This window comes from Drosophila subpulchrella, unplaced genomic scaffold (assembly GCF_014743375.2).
Source record: "Drosophila subpulchrella strain 33 F10 #4 breed RU33 unplaced genomic scaffold, RU_Dsub_v1.1 Primary Assembly Seq106, whole genome shotgun sequence".
Taxonomy (NCBI): domain Eukaryota; kingdom Metazoa; phylum Arthropoda; class Insecta; order Diptera; family Drosophilidae; genus Drosophila; species Drosophila subpulchrella.
In genome coordinates, this window is record NW_023665448.1 from 294114 (window position 1) to 317439 (window position 23326).

General features: G+C 38.3%; 1 protein-coding gene and 1 long non-coding RNA gene across 4 annotated transcripts; one reads left to right on the plus strand and one right to left on the minus strand.

Moving 5' to 3' along the window:
• On the minus strand, positions 1-14682 carry LOC119558504 (profilin). 3 transcript variants are annotated; one of them, XM_037872011.1, is made up of 4 exons: positions 14662-14682; positions 13276-13564; positions 7477-7648; positions 1-823 (listed from the first exon to the last, which is right to left on the minus strand). In XM_037872011.1, the coding sequence occupies exons 2-4, from the start codon at positions 13384-13386 to the stop codon at positions 726-728; spliced, it is 381 nt and encodes a 126-aa protein (XP_037727939.1). In that variant the 5' UTR covers positions 13387-13564; positions 14662-14682; the 3' UTR covers positions 1-725. The 3 variants fall into 3 exon arrangements, with proteins under 3 accessions (XP_037727939.1, XP_037727937.1, XP_037727938.1); XM_037872009.1 differs by lacking the exon at positions 14662-14682 and adding an exon at positions 13803-13954; XM_037872010.1 differs by lacking the exon at positions 14662-14682 and adding an exon at positions 13813-13939.
• A 468-nt stretch (positions 14683-15150) lies between these two features.
• LOC119558512 lies at positions 15151-15482 on the plus strand. The gene is made up of 2 exons (XR_005220227.1): positions 15151-15247; positions 15317-15482. It is a non-coding gene; the product is annotated as an uncharacterized LOC119558512 (long non-coding RNA).
• Positions 15483-23326: the final 7844 nt, after the last annotated feature.

A 23326-nucleotide genomic window follows, 5' to 3' on the forward strand; every position in this document is an offset into this window, starting at 1 on the left:
TTCACGTATATAAACATACATATATAGATATTTATTTATATTGGTTGGTATTTTTCGAACTTGGCTTCCTCCGTTTCGTTAGCTTACTTTACTCTCCCTTCCTTTGCTACCCTTCGATCGGTTGATAAATAAAAATCTTCTCTCACTCTATTATATAAAACATTTGCTTGCATTTATGTATTGATATACATAAACAGTCGATTTTGTAAATATCGCTGTACAAAAAAATGTCTTCGTCACTTTGCGTTGTTCTGTTTTTGGTAATTATTCTCGCTTCAATTTTTTTGGGTTTGCTGCATTTGTAGTTTTGGTCGCTTATAACTAAGGTTGCCAATACTTTTTTTTAATTTTTGTTCAAAGCTAAGGATTGATTTTATTTTTTACGGGACATTTTATAGATGTGTTTTCCTTTTATTTGTATCGTATAAACCAAAAATTTTTAAATATAATAATGCAGAAATTTATATTTTTGTTGTAATTCAGTAACTATTTACGCTTTTGACAATTTTAAGTATATGCATTTTAACTCGTTCAATTTCTTCTTGTACACACAAAAAACCGCAAGTGCTTTCTTGGCCGTCGGTTTTTTTCCATAAATGTAAATATTATTAATTACTTTTTATGTTAGTTCATTTACGGTTTTCTCTTATAAATTTTTTTCCTGTTGCTATAGTGGTTGCTGTGTGTGTTGTGGTTGATGGGGGTGTATGTGCTGATTTATGGTCCTAGTACCCGCAAGTAATCAGATAATCTCCAAGTTTCTCTACGACGGAAGCGGCCTGTTGGGGCTGTACAGGATCTTCATAGATAGAAACAATCACGGCTGCAAAAGATAATAGAATCGTATAAGGTATGGATTAGTCAATCAATTGAAAACAATCTGAATTTATTGAGATATAGTACAAAAAAAGCCGATTGAAAAAATTATTCAATAAATTTCAAAATCATACTAATGGTCATGAAGTTTAAGATTATGCCTATTTAATTTGGAGTTCCATGGAATTCATAAAATACGATTTTTTAGGTTTAGGCGGTTTGTGGGCGTGGCATATTCGCGTAACAAACTTGCGCTGCATACAAGGCTACGGAATCTAAAACTGAGATCCTAATTCTCTATCCTTGATAGTTTCCGAGATATCCGCGTTCATATTTACGATTTTTTGAAGATTGTGGGCGGTTTGTGGGCGTGGCAAACTTTTTTTTGAGTAAATCGATAGTTATTGATGAGAACAATGCATTTCAGTTAAAATTTTTATTCTAGCATCAAAACTGTAGAAGCCACAGTTTTGGGCGGTTTGTGGGCGTAAGAGTGGACGTGGCACTCTGCTGTGGTTTCGCTGGTTATACTATAGCTGATTATACCGTTGGCCATAGAGCCGTCGGTGTAAAGAAATTGGTGATTGAGCAGAGTGTTCTTTAGAGATTGAAAGAGTTGTTTATATATTGTGGGAGATGTGCTGGTTTTGTTGTAGTTGGATAGTGTTGAGTTAGTAGCTTTGTTAATGACTTCCATGTCGTATTTTTTATTGTAGTTGTTTTTGATTGGTGCAAAGGGAAGGTGAAGTTCCTTAGTGGGATATTTGAATTTCTTTTTGGAGATTTTAGTAAGTTTTTTAAGGGGGGTGTCAAATGAGTGTATGTTTTTTTGAAAGTTTGCCTGTTAAGAGTTTTGTTATGTGCTCTAGTGTGCTTATATTGGCTTCTAAAAGTAAGTTGTTAGTTGGTGTTGTCCCAAATGCACCTAGCGCTTATCTGATTGCTGAGTTTATGGAAGTTTTTATTCGGTTAATTAGGTTTTTAGGAACGTTTCCGTAAATGGGCAGACAGTAATCTATTTTAGAGACGAGGATGGATTTTACAATATGGATTAGCGAGGAAGTGTTGGTGTTGTATTTTAGAGAGGAAAGGTGTTTAATGATGTTCAGGGGCTTGCATAGTTTGGTTTTTAATTTGTTTATGAAAGGGTTCAAAAACATGTTTCTTCATGTTCACTAAAAACTCGAAACCAGGGACCGAAAATAAGTTATTTTTTTAAGTCTTTATAAAAAAAAGTATGATGGAAACGTAACAAGAATTTTCAAAGTATACAGATACAGATACATACTTATATATATCTTTTATAACTTATATTAATAGCTTTTATTTTTAAAGTCCCTAATAACTGTTATTTTTACTATTAAACTCATAAATAACAATTACGTTTGACTTCAACTTATAAAAGTCTTACATATCAGTTACCAAAAACTTTAAAAAATAAAAATTTGACAAGTCTGATCGAAAAGTCTTTAAAAAATAAAAGTCTTGACCGCAGTAAACGAAAGTCTGTATAAATAGATTTGAGCACAAACAGTCGACGGCGAAATAATTATGTGACAGTGCTGAACTGTGAAACTGCAGGAAAGTACCCAGCTACTATTTTTTGTTTGTTTTTAATGTAATATATTTTCAAATATCATTCACTTTGATTTAATTATTTTAATATTTGCAACAAGTTTTACAAATGTTTTCTGTAAAAACCACAGATTTATTTATTAGGTTTGAATATGTAAAAAATTAGTGATTAAATATTTGACTTTACTATGCGTTTAAAATAAATTGGTATCTCTAATGTGCGGTTTTTGAGATATTAGGTTGTCAAAAAAGTCTTACGGTACTTTCGCCAGTTGTCGCTGCAAGCGCGTGTTTCTAGTTTAGTTCTTCGCATTGGGTTATACTACTATACCTTTTTGGAAAGCTCTTTTCACGCGCTAATACGTGTTTTATTGATTGTTGTTTCTTGTTGTCGTTCGTGAGTTATGGCGTCGTAAACGTGGATCAAAATAAAGGGAAAACACACAACATATTTTACAGTACTACTACGTTAAAGACAAAAATGCATCTCAAGCCGCCAAAAAATTTGTCCAGTTTATGGTCCCGATACAGTTTCCATATCCACCGCACATCGATGTTTCAACGTTTTCGATCTGGTGTAGACGTGGTCGAAGATGCGCCACGCTCCGGAAGGTCTGTCGTCGAAAGACACCGGCATAGTAGCAGCCGTAGCATAAGCCATTTATAGAAGCTTGGAGTCACTAAGAAGCTCGATGTATGGGTGCCACTCGAATTGACGAAAAAAATAATCTTTGACCGTTATCATCGACCCATTGAAAAGTGGGTCACTTACGACAACGTAAGGCGCAAACGGTTATGGTCGAAAAGCGGTGAAGCCGCCCAGAAGGTGGACAAGCCTGTATTGACGGCCAGGAAAGTTCTTCTGTGTGTTTGGTGGGATTGGCAGGGAATCATCCACTATGAGCTGCTCCCATATGGCCAAACGCTCAATTCGGACCTGTACTGCCAACAACTGGACCGCCTGAAGGCAGCACTTATGCAGAAGAGGCCACCTTTGATCAACAGAGGCCGAATTGTCTTCCATCAGGACAACGCCAGGCCAAACACATCTTTGGTGACGCGCCAGAAGCTCCGGGAGTTCGAATGGGAGGTTCTTTTGCATCCACCGTATAGTCCGGATCTCGCACCAAGTGAGTACCACCTGTTTCTGTCCATGGCGAACGCGCTTGGCAGTCTGAAGTTGGCCACAAGAGAGTCCTGTGAAAATTGGCTCTCCGAGTTTTTTGCCAATAGGGAAGCGAGCTTCTATAAGAGGGGCATTATGAAGTTGGTATCTCGTTGGAAACGCGTCATCGAACAAAACTGCGCAAAATCTATAAAAGAGTGATTCTTTGTGAAACGTATCGAGATTTTCATTATGGTCTCAAAACGGTTTCATATTTTTATCACGATATTATACCATTTATACAGGATTTTAAAAAAATTTATCCATTTGACAGAAGCAAAGATATGGCGATGCCTTTTTTTTTGTTAAGATTGTGTATAACTTTAAATTACATGGTGTAAAAAATAAAAAAAAATTCTCCTTAATTATTATTTTTGCCAACCCTTAAGATAAAAATAACTCCCATAACAGTTTCCAAGCAAATTATAGTCCAAACTTAAAAAAAAAATTCAATCGCGGTTTTCTGCAAATCGGCATTTTTAATTTTTATAAAAAATTTGTAGAATGTTCTAAACATAATCCTTGTTGAATCCTACAAATTTTGACGTGGGACCTCCATGGGTTTCCCCAGAATTCATTAAAACAGCTTATATTAAATCTAAATCAAAGCAGTCTTTTCTTGTTATTACTATTAAATTATGTTGTAACGAACTGTTTTCGACCGTTTTACGCGCTACTTAAACGACGCGACTAGCCCAGAGATATTGTACTTTCGTCCCACCAAATTTATGTTGCAAATGCAAGATATCCGATTGGGACAAATCGGAAAACTTTATTGTTTGTCTTGGGCTGGAATTTTGACCTCGTCAGCTAAATGCGGTGGCTTACATCGCTTCTTTAAATGGGAGCCCACTTTCTCGTTTTATATCATTTAAATATTCTTGTCAATGATGCTATAAAAAATTAATTCTATCAGCCCAAGACAAACAATAAAGTTTTCCGATTTGTCCCAATCGGATATCTTGCATTTGCAATAATACAATATCTCTGGGCTAGTCGCGTCGTTTAAGTAGCGCGTAAAACGTTCGAAAACAGTTCGTTACAACATAATTTAATAGTAAACACAAGAAAAGACTGCTTTGATTTTGATTTAATATAAGCTGTTTTAATTAGTTCTGGGGAAACCCATGGAGGTCCCACGTCAAAATTTGAAGGATTCAACAAGGATTATGTTTAGAACATTATACTAATTTTTTATAAAAATTAAAAATGCCGATTTGCAGAAAACCGCGTTTGAATTTTTTTTTTAAGTTTGGACTATAATTTGCTTGGAAACTGTTATTGGAGTTATTTTTATCTGAAAGGTTGGCAAAAATAATAATTAAGGTGAATTTTTTATTATTTTTTACACCATGTAATTTAAAGTTATACACAATCTTAACAAAAAAAGGCATCGCCATATCTTTGCTTCTGTCAAATGGATAAAGTTTTTTAATATTTTTAAAATCCTGTATAAATGGTATAATATCTTGATAAAAATATGAAACCGTTTTGAGACCATAATGAAAATCTCGATACGTTTCACAAAGAATCACTCAAAAGTCTTTGGGTGACTTTTACATCAAGTTAGAATAAGAACTGTTATGAAAGACTTTTAAAAGAACAAGAAAAGAAGTTAACTTCAACAAGCAGAAGTTTGCATACCCTTGCAGTTATAAGAAATAATCAATGTTAGTAACACCATGTTAAATTCTTAAGGATTGTAGCTAGCTTCAGAGATATTTGTGTAAAATTAAATTCGTAATACTGAAAAGTTAAATTAATCTATATCCCAGAGTAAAGGAAAATACGATCAAAATCAACAAACCATTTTTTTTTTAAATTAAATATTCCTAATAATACACAAAATGGCATTCCCAATAGTATAAGATAATATGTCAAAAAACACCGAAGCTATAATTTGTTTCATAATAATTTCCCCACCACTTTTCCGATCGTTCTCTTGGCAGCTATATGATATAGTCGTCTGATTTTGTTAAAATTAAATTCAAAATTCAGATCTAATTGAAAAATGTTATTTCCAAGCGTAGGAGGTTATTATATGTTAAAAAACACCAAAGATATAATTTGTTTTAATTTTTTTTCCGATTATTCCAATGGGAGCTATAAGATATATTTGTCCGATACGGCTGGTTCCGACTAATATACTACCTGCAAAAGAAATAAGAATTTCGGGAAAGTTTCAGCCCGATAGCTTTAAAACTAAGAAAAACGGACGGACAGACGGACATGGCAAGATCGACTCGGGTAGTGATCCTGATAAAGAATATATATACTTTATGGGATGGAAACGCTTCCTTCTACCTGTCGAATCCAGTATACCCTTTTACTCTGCGAGTACCGGGTATAAAAAATTAGATAGAGAGTCGTCCAAAGTTGTAAAACCCTTAAGCTAAATGGTATAATGGGGACCTTTCAAGCCAAATTGAAGAAATAAAACTGCCCTTGAGCTATTTGGAAAGAGTCACATAACAATTTTCCCAAGGAAGATTCTGGTGTCTAGTGGCGTTAAGGCCGGTCGTTGTTGTTGTTGCAGCCCAAGCTTCAGAACAAAATTTTTTTACCTTAAGATGTATAAAATCATATATTTCATATAAAGCGCAGTATTTTTAAGTTTTTTAAGCCTTTTCTTTAAGTGGTGCCATATTTGTTGCCGCATAACTTTGCTACTTTTTTGATAAATGTATCAAAGTTTTAAAAACCTTCCGCATTGTGGGCGTAACCACTTTTATTTTAGTTAATAGATATGTAACCCTACTTACCCTAACAAACAGAATAAAAATATTGCAAACAGGAAAGGAAGTTAACTTCGGGAAGCCGAAGTTTGTATACCCTTGAAGTTATAATTATTAAGTTTAAAAATACAAAAAATTATATTCCCAATAGTATAAGATAATATGTCAAAAAACACCGAAGCTTTAAATTGTTTCATATTATTTTCCCACCAATTTTCCGATCATTCCTATGACAGCTATATGACATAGTCGTCCGATTTTAATAAAATTAAATTCGAAATTTAGAACTAATTAAAAAATGTTATTTTTAAGCGTAAGAGTTTATGTGTTAAACAAGAAAGGAAGTTAACTTCGGCAAGCCGAAATTTGTATACCCTTGCAGTTATAATTATTACAAAAAACACAAAAAATGGTATTCCCAATAGTATAAGATAATATGTCAAAAAACACCGAAGCTATAATTTGTTTCTATGGCAGCTATATGATATAGTCGTCCGATTTTGATAAAATTTAATTCGAAATTCAGAACTAATTAAAAAATGTTATTTCCAAGCGTAGGTGATTATATGTTAAAAAACACTAAAGAAATACTTTTTTTACATTTTTTTTTCCCGATTATTCCTATGGGAGCTATAAGATATAGTTGTCCGATCCGGCTGGTTCCGACTTATATACTACCTGCAAAAGATATAAGACTTTTGGGAAAGTTTCAGCCCGATAGCTTTAAAACGGAGAGACTAGTTTGCGTAGAAACGGACGGACAGACGGACACGGCTAGATCGACTCGTTTAGTGATGCTGATCAAGAATATTTATACTTTATGGGGTCGGAAACGTCTCCTTCACTGCGTTGCAAACTTTTGACTGAAATCATTTCGTAACACAAAGAAGAATTTCCTACACATTGGTGATATTTTGTATACCATTTTTATTGTATTATAGTGTTACCTTTGAAATGTGTCTTTGATGACCGAATTCGGGTCATCAGAAATTAAGATAATTAATTCATATGGTCCAAGTATAGGCACTTAAAAAATGGACACCAAAAAAATTATATGTGCCCTTTTATAATCTGGGAGCTTAACTTTACCGAATTAACAAGGAAGGCTTTGGGTAGCATTTTGACGATTTTATTTTGTAAGTCTTTTATCATCTCCAATGATATGAGGATTTCAAAGTAGCTTACCTTGTGTTGTTTTCATGCAGTGCACTCCGCTCCGGCCGAGCTTAGCGCGTACCACGCGGTCCGTGCCGGAAAGGTAAATGTACCGTTGGCCGGCGAGTGTTACGCCGTTGCTGGTGAGCCCGTCCTGCTGGTCGAATCCGCTGATTAGTTTGGAAAGCTCCTCTTTTGTCACCTGCAAGACGGGATAGATTTAAGTTAGAAACCATTAGGATCTATTGCCAAATTGTGGTTTACATAATTTTTTTGCCACATTTTAAAGTAAACAACTTGTTTTTACCTAAGAAAAACCTTGATTCTTTTTAATGAAAAAAATTGACATTAAAAAAAACGTTTCGACGATACCAGCCCAATTCTATTACCTTTTAAGTTAACACTGTGATGCGCAATGATGTTTACCGCAAACCACCTTTCTTTGCTGCTAAGTAAAATTTTGTTTTCTCGACCGCCAATGTGGAATCTAGCTCTGACAGGACTCAGGGCTGGATTTTGGAGTGCTGGCTAACCTTTCTCGGACAGGTAAGATACCTCCTAGAGAAATTATGTTTTCTCGAGTGTTTACATATGTGAGAGCTACACTCATCGTCATCGTACAGTGCAAATAATTTTTATTTTGTCACTTTGACAGTAAAAATCTTGGGATAGGAGTTATTTAAAAAGACTATGGTTTTTTGTGTGGATAGCAATTGCCTTCATATTCTATAACTTAAAACAATAATATCCTCTTTGGTACTCTCATAATTCGTGTTTCCCCAAAACCTTTTAAAATAAAAGGTGTTCCAAAGTTTGCGTACAGCTGGAGATAGTTGCATTAATTGCCAATTTATTGGTCAGATTATATTTGCAATATCAAGGTAGGCGAATACACAATTATCAAACGTTTTGTCGACGCATTTTTAATCATAAAAGTCAAAGGTAGGCAATTACAAGACTCCGAAAGGAACATTATAATAAAATGGAATTTGGAAGAATAAAGCTATAGAGAAAAAGGCGGAATCATAGGTCGCGCCCACTTCTCAGTGCAGAGAGTCATTTAATAATTATATTACGAACGGTTCTATACTTCCCAAACTCCGAGAAGGCCGCCAATGCAGGCTGCATTTCAATATACCTGTGTTTTCTCATTCGACACGCTTTATCAAAATCGTACAGCTAAACACAGTTATATTGATTTGAAGCGTGCCGAATATAAAGAATTTAGAAAGTATGTTTATTTAGTAGATAGTATAATACATTTTCGTCACAAAATTTGATATCAGAACTTTTTTGTTGATGGTACGATCGTCAAGAGGTGTTTTTGCTTGATTTTATAATCTCAAAGAAACAAAACCTAAACAGCTGATGCAATAATTATAATTACATTATAATCAAAGCAATTTTGTGATTAACAGCACTCAAAAACACTCGAGAAAACCGATTTGCTTTTCCGACAAGTTTTTCTGATCCTTAACTTTTTCGAAAACAAAGCTATCAGGGAGTTTGTCAGGGACTCGAGAAACCGGCCCTTATCAACTTTTAGAACAAAAGAAAAACCTTCATTGTACGTTTACTATAAAAAGATAAACCCATTAGGACCGCTCCCAAAATAAATTAAACAAATAATAACAGCGAGCTACGTAGATCAGATCGACTCATGATTTTAAAATATAACAAGGAAGAACGCTATAGTCGAGTACCTCGACTATTAGATACCCGTTACTCAGATAAAGGGACCAAAGGGAAATGGAGATATGCAAGCAGCAAAGCGAGATTGAAATGCGCCACCTATCGGCGGTAGACAGATTTAAGCGTTATGGGCGTTAGAGTGGGCGTGGCAAATTTTTTTTTGGGTCAATCGATAGGTATTGACGAGACCAATACAGTTCAGTTAAAATGTTGTATCTAGCATGAAAATTGTGGGCGCCACAGGCTTGGGCGGTTTGTGGGCGTTAGAGTGGGCGTGGCATATTTTCGTAACAAACTTGCGCTGCGCACAAGGCTACGGAATCTAAATCTGAGATCCCAATTCTCTATCTATTGATAGTTTCTGAGATATCCACGTTCATATTTACGATTTTTTGAAGTTTGTGGGCGGCTTGTGGGCGTAAAAGTGGGCGTGACAAATTTTTGAGTCAATCGATAGGTATTGATGAGAACAATACATTTCAGTTAAAATTTTTATTCTAGCATCAAAACTGTAGGAGCCACAGTTTTGGGCGGTTTGTGGGCGTTAGAGTGGGCGTGGCACTCTACTGAAACAAACTTGCGCTGCGTAAGAAGCTCAGGAATCTGCACACCAAGTCTCAATAGCCTAGCTCTCATAGTTTCCGAGATCTCAGCGTTCATCCGGACAGACAGACGGACAGACGGACAGACGGACATGGCTAGATCGACTCGGCTAGTGATCCTGATCAAGAATATATATACTTTATGGGGTCGGAAACGCTTCCTTCTGCCTGTTACATACTTTCCGACGAATCTAGTATACCCTTTTACTCTACGAGTAACGGGTATAAAAAGTATTTGCTTTTATTTTTATTATACCGTTCTACGGTATGGAAGCAATCGGTTGCAGAAACACATATTTATGTACTAAATAATAGGATTATCCAGAACCTTATAAAATTGTGTGGTATCATAACCGGGTATATTACCTCACCTTGGTACATATTTTCATATAACACCTATATTAAATTTGCCGGATTCTACAGTATAGCTATCAACTGTCCCATTGTGACAAGCTCACTTACTTAATTTAAATTTTTTAATGTTAAAACAAGGGAGAACGCTATAGTCGAGAGCTTCGTCTTTTAGACACCCGTTAGTCAGCTAACCAACTTTAAAACAAATAGGTGTTTCTTCTGTTGACCAATTTAAAAATAAAATTTCAGGGTATTTATTTTTGGCATCCTAGCGGATGGTAGATATACTACTGACCGTGGAAGCCCTTTTCTCACATATTTATTTAGTATTTCATATATTTTTAATAAAATTGCGAGTGGGATGATTATTGAAATGTAGATAGGTATTGATCAATAAATTCAGTTTAAATTAACGCTTAAACAAAATCTTCAAAAATGTAGGCGCTAGACGGACTTTAGCGTCATGAGCGCTTGCTGGTGTTACTTCTGCTGCTTAAAACTCCTCAAATCTGCTTCTGTCCAGATCTCAGCGTTTATATGGACGGACATGGATAGATCGACTCGGCTAGGTACCGAGAAAGAATATAAATACACTTTCTAAATTTTTTACATTCGGCACTCTGCAATTTAATATGCCCTTAGAAAGTGTGCTTATTTAGTAGATCGTATAATACAGTTTCGTCACAAAAGTTGATATCAGAACTTTTGTTTGTTAAAGGTGCGATCGTCACTAGATTTTTACCTTGTTAAGAGGTGTTTTTGTTTCATATCAGAAGTTTTTGTTTTAAACATCAATCATATAATTAATTCACTTTCTCAGAAGCTGTAGAGTTCAAGTTTCTTATATGGAACATTTGCTTGCAATTTAAATGATTCCATGACCCTAAAATAGCGTTTGGATACGCACATACAAAATTCAATGTTGTCCAAAGCTGAGGAATCTCAAGGGATATACAGTTTAAAGTTTTAACCGAAATCGTTTTTGAAAAATAAAAAATTTAGATTTCTTAATCTAAATTTAAAAAAGTTTGATGATAATTTTTTAGCGATAGTATTTAGACAAATCATGTTAGAAAGGCATACAAATTATTTTAAAAAACCTTTCTAACGACATATAGCACAGCTGTAGGTTGTAGCTGTAGTAGATCACAAGCTACGGGTGTACGAAATGTAGCTATTTATAGCCCGCCAAACTAGCGAGTTTTTCCAAAAGTGGTAGGACTAAAGTTTCTTATATTAAGGTGTCTAACATCGTCTAGAATTTTTAGGACCCTAAATAACGTTTTGGGACAAACTGGAAAACAAAATAAAATGTTCATTTTGAGAAGTCTGCCAAAATCTTGTTTTGGGTATAACTTTTGAAAGGAGCATTCGATTTCAACAACGTATTTTAAGTAAGAACACAATTAGACTAATTAACTTGTGCATTTATCACCAACGGCCCCAACAGATCAAATTTTCAAAATTTTCACTTTTACACTTTCACCGCTCTTTCTCCCAAGCCAATTGATTTTGTAAAGTCTTGGTATGCAACCCTTTTAGTCTTTGCGATACCTTTCGATTTATGTATCACTCCTAACGATCGGACGATCACAGTAGATTTTCATTTCTTCGTGTATTTATAGTAGTTGCCTTCGCACACTCTCCTGGTGCGCTTCGTGACTACGTGGTCTGCCGTCCACGGTGATAGTTACTTATTTGCCGCCTGCCAAAAGGTGACACATCGAAATGCCTCTCGAGCTGTAGGCATCAAGAAGTTTCAATTGAGCGAGAAGCACGTCGACTGAGAGAAAGAAAGGCGGAGAGCAGAGAAGAATACTCGCACAAAGCCGGTTTTATAGACAGCTATACCAAAAACAGAGGTGCGCGCCGCATCGATCGCAAAAACTCCACAACTGGCAAAAAACGTTTGCAATCTCCTAAAAAGGAAATTTTTTAACGCATGTGCTTGCACAAACATAAAACAGATCCAGTATTTTGAGGCCGGTTTTGCAAAAAAATAAAAATAAAATAATAAACACAACAAAGACGTTTTTGATAAGCCTATGAAATTCGAAGTCTTAAAATAATTCTGGAAAGGCCCAAGGCTGCTGATTAATCGGGAGGGTAAAAGTGGATATTAACTACGATTTTTGCGATTTAAACTACGAATTGAGATTAAAATTAGGTAACTTGGGAAATGCGAAATAAAGAAAATCAACAAAAGACGAATACGAGACCAGTAGTAAAATGAAACTGATACCGAGTGAAAAAATGGGAAATGAAGAAAAAGAAAGAGTAAAATGATGATGCAGCCAGCAAATCATTGGTCAACCTTATTTTGTCAAAATTGGTTTCTAATCTGATGGGACCCACGAAACTGGGAGAAAAAGTCGACAGTCTACAAACAAAGCACAAGGGAGTGGAAACGCGCACAAGAGAGAGTCGACAGGAAGTTACACACGCATACGAAAAAGGCAAAGACGTGGCGCGCATACTAAAAATGCTCAGAGTATTTATTCGCATTAAGAGGTAAAACAGACTTGACTCGACTCAACTCAATTTACGCTGGTGACGCGGCATCGCCTGCTCAAGATATTTTCTGTACTTCTATTATTTTCACTCCGATAAAGAGCATTTATTTTGAACGGTAGAAGAAGCAAGCAGAATCAGCGACAGCAACAAAGCAGAAAAGCCTGCACTTATAATTGAGTGCGATATTTGCGAGCGATAGCGAAGGGGTGGGGCTGCAGACTGCACTATCAGGAACCAGTGTTGCACAGCGCTCCATACATTAAAGCCAGCTGCTGATATCAGATTTCTGTCTCCCAGAGTGCATTCGTAATCACCTCAAATCGAAGTGGAACCTGAGTCATCGATAAACAGAAATATACTAGTCATATGTGCCGTTTGGCCTATTCCTCCGACTACGATTAGGACCGTACGAGTGGCTTACAGCACGATCACCCAGACTCTTCTGAATTGGGAACGTGGGGGAGTGGGAGAGCGGGCCTGCACAGGAGCTCTGCTGGGGGTGAAACTGGCGAGGGTGAAGTTGTTCTTTAACAAGCGAAAGTAATTATGGCGGCCGAGAGAGGGAGATAGCACGAGTCACACCCTTGAACTTGCGAAAATTCGTTGTCAGCTTGCCGTTATACGCCGGCCGCTTTCTATCCGTATTTCAAACGCATTCCGTACTCACCTCGAAACCATTGGACTGCGCCCATATGTTTCCATCGTGGCCGGCGATACACGCCTTGGTCACGCACTGCGAGGCCAGGAGTTGGTTGTCCACATAATCTTGCCAGCTCATGGTGTTTTTTTCGAGGGTGAGGATTAAGTTGGATTGATATGACCTGAATGTTAGCTGGATCGCTGCCTTACCGCACGGCGAGTCGGACTTTCGTTTCGGGGGTCACACGAAGTTGACAAAGAGACAAAGAAAAATCTGCAACGCCGACGAAGATTTTCTTGTCGTAAATTACTTTTAACTGCAACGAGAGAGGTAGACAGAATTAACATTTATAGTATCGCATTCGACAATCTTCGACCCCGTTAACTGGAATACGGTGCGCCATTGCCTCGTTAGCATCTTTTCTCCGCCCTTGACAAATTATTGGGTGGCAGCGGCGACTTGTGTAAGGATTTGCTAGTATATGCATATTTATATCCAAGTAATTGTGATGCAGCGCAACCAAAGCAGAATTTTCCTCCTTTGAAAAAACTCACAAATACACACACTAAGCACAGCCAACGCACGGGGGATGAGACCAATTCAGATAGAAACAGAAACCATACGCCAGCAGCTCCACACACACTTCAGACTCGCTAGGAAATCTCGAAACGTTCGAGGCTGATTTCAAAAGTCGAATGAGCGCAAAGCGGAATTATAAACCGATTTTGAATTTGAGAAAAATTCACTCAGACGAGAGAGTGCTGCTGGGGGCTGATCCGCTGCTGGTCCAAAGCACTCAATTCCAGACCGTGAGTCACCCTCTTACTCACCCACTTCTTTTCTAAGAGCGAGCACAAGAGAGAGCAACAGCGCGGCTAGAGCTTGTATGTGAGCGAGACGGCCGTACGAGTCGGGCCGTTATTAATCAGCCGGCTGCGGACAATGCAAATGAGCGAGTGAGAGCAAAAGATGACTCAACGGAGGTTCGCTCCTCTCCTAACACTTTTAGTGAGTGTTATGAATCGCCTCTTTTTTGGCCGGCACTGTCATAAATTAAAAATAGCCTTTTATTTCAACGCCAATATGGAGTTTCATGTATTATTATGACCTGCACCCGCACCTGCAAAATGTGTGCTAGCAGTGGCAGGTTGACAAAGAGAATCGAATGTGCTATACTGCACGGTTGAACTTTTCCCACTTCATTTATTGCACACTTGTATACACACATATTAGAACGCACAGCCGACGCAGTTGGCCAAGTTGCGCGTACAAATGTGGCCATTTAAGGCATGCTCTCAGCATAAAAGTAGTTTTATTCGAAATTTACTACATGTGTTTCCACATTGACTTTTCCCCCACGTACAATAAAACCAGGAAGATTATCTTTTTTAAAAAGAACCTAAGGGCACTCACACTGTTCACACGCTGTAAAAAACCAGAGTGATGGGGGTGGAGAAACTTCGATAGAAGCATCGATGTTTAAAAATTTTTAGAATCATCGATGTTTTTTTTTGCCGACATTCGATGTTTTTGTCACATCACCAACTTCAGAGAAGCGGTGCAGAAGGTACGTAATACCCCCTTCCCACAGAGCCCATCCGTTCGAAACGGTTGGAATTTTTCACAAATGTGAAGCTCCGATTCCCACAGGGCACATCCACCATCTACCATCCGATAACAGGTGATCTAAGGACCTATGGCTAACCAAACCAAACCTGTTGCTTCTGCGCCTCCCATTTTCAAATGTGAAACTCCGACGCCCACAGATCACATCCACCATCTACCATCCGATAACAGGTGATCTGGCTAATCGAACCAAGCCGTTGCTTGCTTTACGTTTCTGTAGTGAATGTTTCAATTTCAACTGTCAAGAAAAAGAGCTCAGGGTTGCACCGAACAAACATCGCCTTACTATCGCATGAAAGAGTCCGTAAAATTTGGATGAGGAACTAACTGGGAAAGTTTCGGAACGGCAAAACCTTATGGTGGATGAATCTCTGTGGGAAGACGCTATAAGCGAAAAATGTGTTTATTAATTAAGTTATTTACTGTGCTAACATATTTTTAGATTTTCCATTGAAGCCAGGATGAAAAAACGATTCGGACATTTTAAAACGAGCACGGTGCCCCGCATCGCAACCATTATTGATGCCCGCTTCAAAAAAATACGGGATTGAATCACCCAATAAAGCTGAGCAGTAACTCATGTTAATGTTCATTAACAAAAATTAAAACACATTTTCGTAACTAAGCTTTATATAATGCTACAATATGAATATGATCTCTTAGAAAACTGATGATCTTTTTTCTTAATATCTTTGCTGAATAAAGCCTCTGTTTTTTGTTTTAATGTGAACAATAAAAGTCTTTCAATTGCGATTTATTGTTTACTAATTTATTTGAAAGCAAAAAAATTTAATTATTTTTAAAACATCGATGTTTTTCCACAGAGTGACTGTAAGCGTAAAAGAAAAATATTTCGATCTTAAGCCTAGTACTCAGATCGGCTAAGAGTTTCACTAGTCGAAAAATCTTATTCTTTGTGGTGTGACCGAAGTTTTCAAAGTTCACCCGCAATGCATGTAGCATGGTCTTACTGACAAGCAGCTGGGTTTGTTGCCAAACGGAAAACAAAACAATTGGAGAAATTTAAAAAGGAGGAGTCTGCTGGTACACAAAGAAATTAAATTAAAAATAGATGGAATGTTCAACGAATGTTTTTATTTATGTAAATTAGTTGTTTATAGCTTCCTTTTCGTTCCACGGATGCTTCGCCATCTTTCCCGCGCCACCGCAGTCCAGCTCCGAGTCCCAATGGGCATATTGGGCCTTGAGGAAGTGGGAGCCGGACTGGGAACAGGGTTGATCCGCTGATGCTGCAGGAAGTCGCCCAGCATCCTGGCAGTAGCTGGACATGGCTTCTCCAACTGTTCCTTAGCGGGCGCCCTATTTGCCTCCTCCCTGTAGAAGCCAGCGCGTCCTCCAGCTCCGCTTAAGCTGCCAAGTAGCTGGTGGTTATGGTGTACGGACTCCTAATGGAGAGGTCTTCGGAGTTCATATAACTGGTGGTTCTGCTGAAAAGATACTTCTATTAGTAAAACGCAACCAAATTATTTTGGCTAGATCTTACTTTCTTTGCGAGGACACGCCCGGGAGGATGTCCATGTAGAGAGCGAAGTCCCACTCGGCATGTTCCTTCGCACTGGGATTCTCTAGTGGATCTCCTCCAGCACTTCAACTATTATGCGGATTTGCCCCTGTTGTGGTATTGTTTAATGTCGGTGAAATCCCACAATAATGGGCAACAACTTGGATTAGACCTCCTTTAACCGTTTTTGGCGTTTTTCTTCCATTTAAAATTTTTAAATTCCCCACCGTTTCTGCACGAACACCGCCAAAGATTAAATTTCTTATTCTTTGGGCCGCGGCTAACGGCGTTCATCGAAAATTCAGAGGGTATTATGATTTCAGTCAGAAGTTTACAACGCAGTGAAGGAGACGTTTCCGATAAGGTATATATATTCTTGATCAGCATCACTAGTCGAGTCGATCTAGCCATGTCCGTCTGTCCGTCCGTTTCTACGCAAACTAGTCTCTCAGTTTTAAAGCTATCGGGCTGAAACTTTTCTTAGAGTCTTATTTCTTTTGCAGGTATTAGAAAGGTGGAACCAGTCGGATCGGACAACTATATCTTCCGAATAATCGAAAAAAAACTATAAAACTTGGAAATAACATTTTTTAATTAGTTCTGAATTTCGAATCTAATTTTATTAAAATCGGACGACTACATCATATAGCTGCCATAGGAACGATCGGAAAATTGGTGGGAAAATAATAAGAAACAAATCTGACATATATTATACCATTGGGAATAACATTTTGTGTATTTTTAAGAATTTTTAATTAAATTTAATAAAAAGTGGACGACTGTAACAAATAGCTGTCAAAGAAACGGTCAGAGAATTAATGTAATAATTTTTAAAACAAAATTGTGCTTAGTTGGTTTTGATCGTATTTTTTTCAACTCTGGGATATAGAATATTTTAACTTTTCAGCATTACGCAATTAAATGTTACACACATATCACTGAAACTAGCAACAATCCTTAAAAATTTAATATGGTGTTACTAACATTGATTATTTCTTATTACTGCAAGGGTATACAAACTTCGGCTTGCCGAAGTTAACTTCCATTCTTGTTGTACTTGACGTTTCGTGATTTTTTTTGAAAAGAAAATGCATTTAAACTGCAGTCACTGCAGTGCAGAAAGAAAGAAATTGTTGTTGGAGCAGGCCCAAGAAGCCTCCAAACGGCTCGGAACTTAGCAATTTCTTGAAAAGAAATATTGTTGTGCTCTGTTCTAAGGAAATGACTAACTTCTGGCTTATGTCCTTCATGACAAGATTTGGCACCCTTTCCACCAAAACGTACATTGTCAGGGGTGTCACAGAATTGCTTCCAACCAAATTTCCCCCGAAAAGCAAATCTCGGTGTCACAGAAGTCCTTTTTGGCAGTTGCTAAATACCCCGTATTTTGACAGACGTTTTCAAAAATTAAACCAACTTACAAATGCTTGCCAAGAATACAACTTTATTTAAGACAACACTAATGAAATCTATGAACTATCTGCATACTACAATTTTTATTCTTACTTCGGGTTATATTTAAAAATAAGCATTTTATAAACCGTCTTGAAAAAATTAGCTAAAAAAAATACCGTCTGCGAACCGTCCAGCCTGACAGTGGTACCAATTTGCTTGAACTCTAAAACACCAAATTTCGGAGTAGTTATCGAAATGTTGTGTTAGCGAATTTTTTATAGTACGGTACTTAGTATTGTATTAAAAAAATCCTATTTCTGGTGTAAGCTGTGTAATTCCAGTGCATAATGTTATTTAGTATATTTAGTGCAATCTAGTATTAATCGATTTAGTTTTAAGAGATATTGTAAATAATAATGAACGGGCACACTACTAATAAGCGACGCCGATCAAGAAGAACAAAAAGCGCAACCAAATTTAAAATTTTAAAATTAAAATCGATAAGTTTACAAATCAGGTGTGGGGTTTGCCCAAATGTTGCGCAATGTTATCATACAGTGAGGTTGTTAAGATGTCCAAAGACGAGCTGCTGGAGCTCCTTTCCGAGAAGGGCATCATGTTCGAGGCTGATGCAACAATTTACCAACTCCGTGCTGCGTTAAACCGTGCAAGGAATCTGGAGGCTAACATCGAGGACGCTGAGGACACAGAGATCCAGGGTCAAGATGAGGAGCAGGATTCCCCGAGCACACCGAAGCTTGCAAGCCGCATGCTAACGCTGATCGAAGACCGTGAGAAATTGCAAATGGCCGACGCTGTGGCGCCGTTATTGGAACCTTCTGGAAGTTCGCAGCAAACCGTTATGAACATGTCGAGGCAAGAACCGATCGAGCAGAACATTCGCTCAATGGCTCGCGAAACGTCGGAAATCAATCGGATGATGGAACTGTACACCGCTAGAAAGAAGCTAGCCGAACTCAAATTGATAGTCGCCGAATTGGAAGGCATGACTACACCGAATGCTTCCATACATCAAGTCGATCTGAAGGATGTGGAGGCCATGATCCCGGAGTTTTCAGGAGACGACAACCTGTCGGTCCAGGTTTGGATCCGTGAATTGGAAAAAGCTGCCGAGGTTCAAAAATTAAGCGTTACACAATGCCTATCTATTGGCACCCGTCTTCTCCGAGGATCAGCTAGGCAATACATGCTGTACGAAAAGGTGTCTTCCTGGCCAGAAATGAGCGCCACGCTCACCCAAGTTTTTGGAAACAGAATGTCAAACCAGGAAATTGCGAAACAACTGCAAAAACGCACAATTGGGAAGTCCGAGACCTTGATGCAGTATTTCATCACAATGCGCAATATCGCCCAGCAAGGCAACTTTGATGAAGTAGACGTCGTGAAGTACATCGTCGATGGACTAGAGGACCACAGTGGACGCGCTGCTCCACTTTACTATTGTATCACGTTGGATGAGCTACGTCAAAAGTTAATGCGATTCCAGGCTGTACGTCTGGATTCCAATCGTAAAGCCGTCACCATGATCCCTCGCCCAGGAGCCGTAATTCCGAAAGACAGTAGATGCTACAACTGCCGACAAATGGGGCACACCGCCAAAGATTGCAAGAAGCCGAAATGACCGGACAACGGATGCTTCATCTGTTTCGAAGTGGGCCATATGCACTGTACTAGACCGTCTTAATGAAAACCGTCTTGAAATTAATTACAAGAAAAGTGTATTCCTAAAGAACCGCATTGATTATTTAGGATACAATGTCTGTACGAATAGTATTCTTCCAATCGAGACACACCTAAAGGCCATTCGTGAATACCCTGAACCTCTGAATTGTAAGTCCCTTCATTCATGTTTAGGCTTATTCTCATACTTCCGTAAGTTTGTTCCGTCATTTTCACGTATTGCTAAACCGTTGTCTGATCTGCTTAAAAATGGAGGTCCGTTCCCGATGGGAAAACTGGAAATAGAAGCTTTTACTAGCTTAAAGAAATCATTGTCAAGTCCGCCCGTTCTTTCCTTATTTAACCCTCATAGCGAAACCGAACTGCATACCGATGCGAGCTCCCACGGGTTTGGAGCTGTGCTGATGCAGCGCCAAGATGATGGCAAGTTACATCCGGTCTTTTTCTATTCCCGTAAAGCGACTGCCGCCGAATCTCGTTATCATAGTTTTGAGCTTGAGACCCTTGCGATAATATATTCTCTCCGTCGTTTCCGTGTGTATTTAGAACACAAGCCGTTCCGTATCGTTACCGATTGTAATTCCCTTGTTCAGACGTTAAGTAAGAAATCCATAAATCCCCGTATTGCACGATGGTCCTTAGAATTGGAAAATTATTACTACTCTATTGTACATAGACCCGGTTCTAGTATGACGCACGTTGATGCCTTGAGTCGACAAACCGAATTGTTAGATACCGTGATAGATGAAATTTGCGATCCGTGTGTGCTTCCGACTAAGCCGAAATCCCTTCATGATAGTGTTTTAGAACCGATATACCCGTACGATCCTTTGAGTCCGATAGATCCGTGTGAATCCGTTAGCCGTATGAAACCGATAGATCCGTGTGAATCCGTTAGCCGTATGAATCCGATAGATCCGTGTGAATCCGTTAGCCGTATGAATCCGGTAGATCCGCGTAAGACCGTTAGATCCTTGAGCCCGTACGATAATGAAAAACCGTTAGGTCTGTGTGACTCCGTAAACCAGTTAGATCTCGTTGGTCGTCTCGCGATAGCTATTCCCGAAAGTTCCGTAAATCTGTGTGAAGCGTATAAACCGTCTCTTCCGTGCGATGTAAATATGGATACCATAGTAAATGTAGTTGGAGCTACCCCTGGGGATATAGATTTACTCTTACAGACCGAGTAGATTAGAGATCCGGAAATTGTCAAACTCCGTGATAAATTAGAAAGAGAAGCCGTTGGTTGTTTTGAACTTATTGATGGAATAATTTATAGAAAGAATGATGACGGAAGGTTATGTTTGTATGCTCCAACTCAAATACAAGAACAGTTGATCAGATTATGTCATGAAAAGTTGGGTCATCTTGGTGTTGATAAGTGTGTTGATGACCTGAAAGATAAGTATTGGTTTCCGTTGTTGAGAAGCAAAGTTGAATCCTTTATCCGCAATTGTTTGTCGTGTATCCTGCATTCAGTACCTAAAAGTGTCCATGACCGTACCCTTCATAGCATTCCGAAAGCCCCAATTCCGTTTGATACCGTTCACATTGACCATTTGGGTCCGTTGCCGTGCATCAATTCGAAAAGAAAACACCTGTTAGTTGCTATCGATGCTTTTACCAAGTTCGTGAAATTGTAACCGGTTAATTCTACCAGTACCAAAGAAGTTAATTCCAGTCTTTTGAAATATTTTGAGTATTATAGCCGACCACGACGAATTATTTCGGATCGTGGCACTTGTTTTACATCATTTGAGTTTTCTAGTTTCCTAAGTGAGCGAAATATAGAGCACATTAAAGTTGCTACCGCTGCCCCCCAGGCGAATGGTCAGGTGGAACGCATAAACCGAGTGTTAACCCCGATGTTAGGTAAATTATCCGAACCGTTGAATCAATCCGATTGGTACAAGTTGGTCAACCGAGTTGAATTTGCAATCAATAATTCCGTTCAGAAGAGCACCGGAAAGACTCCTAGTATTTTGCTTTTTGGTAGCAACCAACGGGGACCTATTGTAGACGAATTATCCGAGTATCTTGAGGAGAAGTTTTGCCTTTCTAACCCGCGTGATGTTACCTCCGAAAGCATAAGAGCTAGTGAAAATAATAAACGGTCACAAGAGCAAAATGAGTTTCGATATGCTTTGAAACATAAGGCACCCCCCGTTATAAGGTTAACGATTTTGTAGCTATCCAAAATGTTGATGTTACTCCAGGATCTTGTAAGAAATTCTCGCCGAAATATCGTGGTCCTTATAAAATCAACCGTGTATTCCCGAATGATAGATATGAAGTCACCGACATAGAAGAGTGCCAGCTCACCCAACTTCCTTACAAGGGCATTCTTGAAGCCGCCAGACTTAAACCTTGGGTGTTAGTAAATATGTAAAGATCGAGGTCGATCTAGAGTCAGGATTGGCCGAATGTAAGCTGTGTAATTCCAGTGCATAATGTTATTTAGTATATTAAGTGCAATCTAGTATTAATCGATTTAGTTTTAAGAGATATTGTAAATATTAATGAACGACGTCGATCAAGAAGAACAAAAAGCGCAACCAAATTTAAAATTTTAAAGTAAAAACCGATAAGTTTACACTGGTAAAAATTTCATGTTAAAAGAAGTTGTAGTTATTGAGAAAAGTTATAAAAACATGCCGCCTTTGCAAAAAGGTGGCAGCAGCGGATAATAAGCCAACTGTGAAGAAGAAGAAAACATGTAAGTAAAAGTAAGCAATTTTTGTATATTATTAATTTAAACTAATAAACGTTGCTAATTTTTAGGGGTAAACATAGGTCAGCAGCACAAGACGCCATATTCTGCATCCTAGCCAGTCGAAGGTTTTGTCTTCGCAAGTACTTTAGAGCAAGAATTCGTGCAGATGGCATTTTGGCTTGCTTTTAAAATTATTGACAATTTCCAAATCCAAATAAACCAATTCAGCAGCCGCAAACAGTTGTTCAGGGCTGCAGTATGTAGCATGGCAGGAAATTAAAATTTTTCATTTCTTTCTTTTGTTTTGTACAATATGCGTTTAAAACAAGTATTCTTTTTGTTACTTTGCAAAAAAAGAATAAATAAAGTTTAAAACTTATTGGAAAATGACCAAATTTGTTACGTCCCAAAATAGGACTACGTGTGTCCGAGAGTGGGCAGCGCCGGCTAGCTCTAGAGCACTTGGGGTGTGGGTACTTCAACCCTGCCTACACACACGCAACAATAAACAAACAGATGTTTGTACTTTACAGCACTTCGCGCTGCAACAGCTGTCTTACTGCTGGGCAAAGCACTGTCGATATGTGCACAACAATAAGACTAACAAACCACTTGATTATCACAAAACTAACTCCCCCACTTGTACTTTTCTAGGTCACAGGACACCATCGGATATATTTTGGGTTTTTGGGGGCAAGCCCAAGGCCTCTGCGCTCTCACCCGACCGTAGCAGACGTAGATGTCTCCGACTGCCCCTTGGACCGGTCATCGTAGGATACCTTGGGACTGTTTACATGTTTCCTCCCCTCTGAAAGATAGGTCTACTCCATATTCATACTATTAGAATTTATTCACTTAGATTACTTACAGAATTTCTTTAGCTTCCCGTAAGGAAAACCATCAACCACCGCCCGCCGGGTGGAACAGTCCCACACAGGAATTTGTGTAGACGGATATAATATCTGTTTTCTTTCTTTCGGTCCCTACCTAAAAGAGCTCTCTTAAGTGGATTCCAGACTTAATGATAATTCGCGACCTATTTGACGCGGTCACTGGAGAGGATTCCCCGTGGGATTAAGAAGTGTCCCGCGGATACAATTGCGGTTATGTATGTTTTTGTG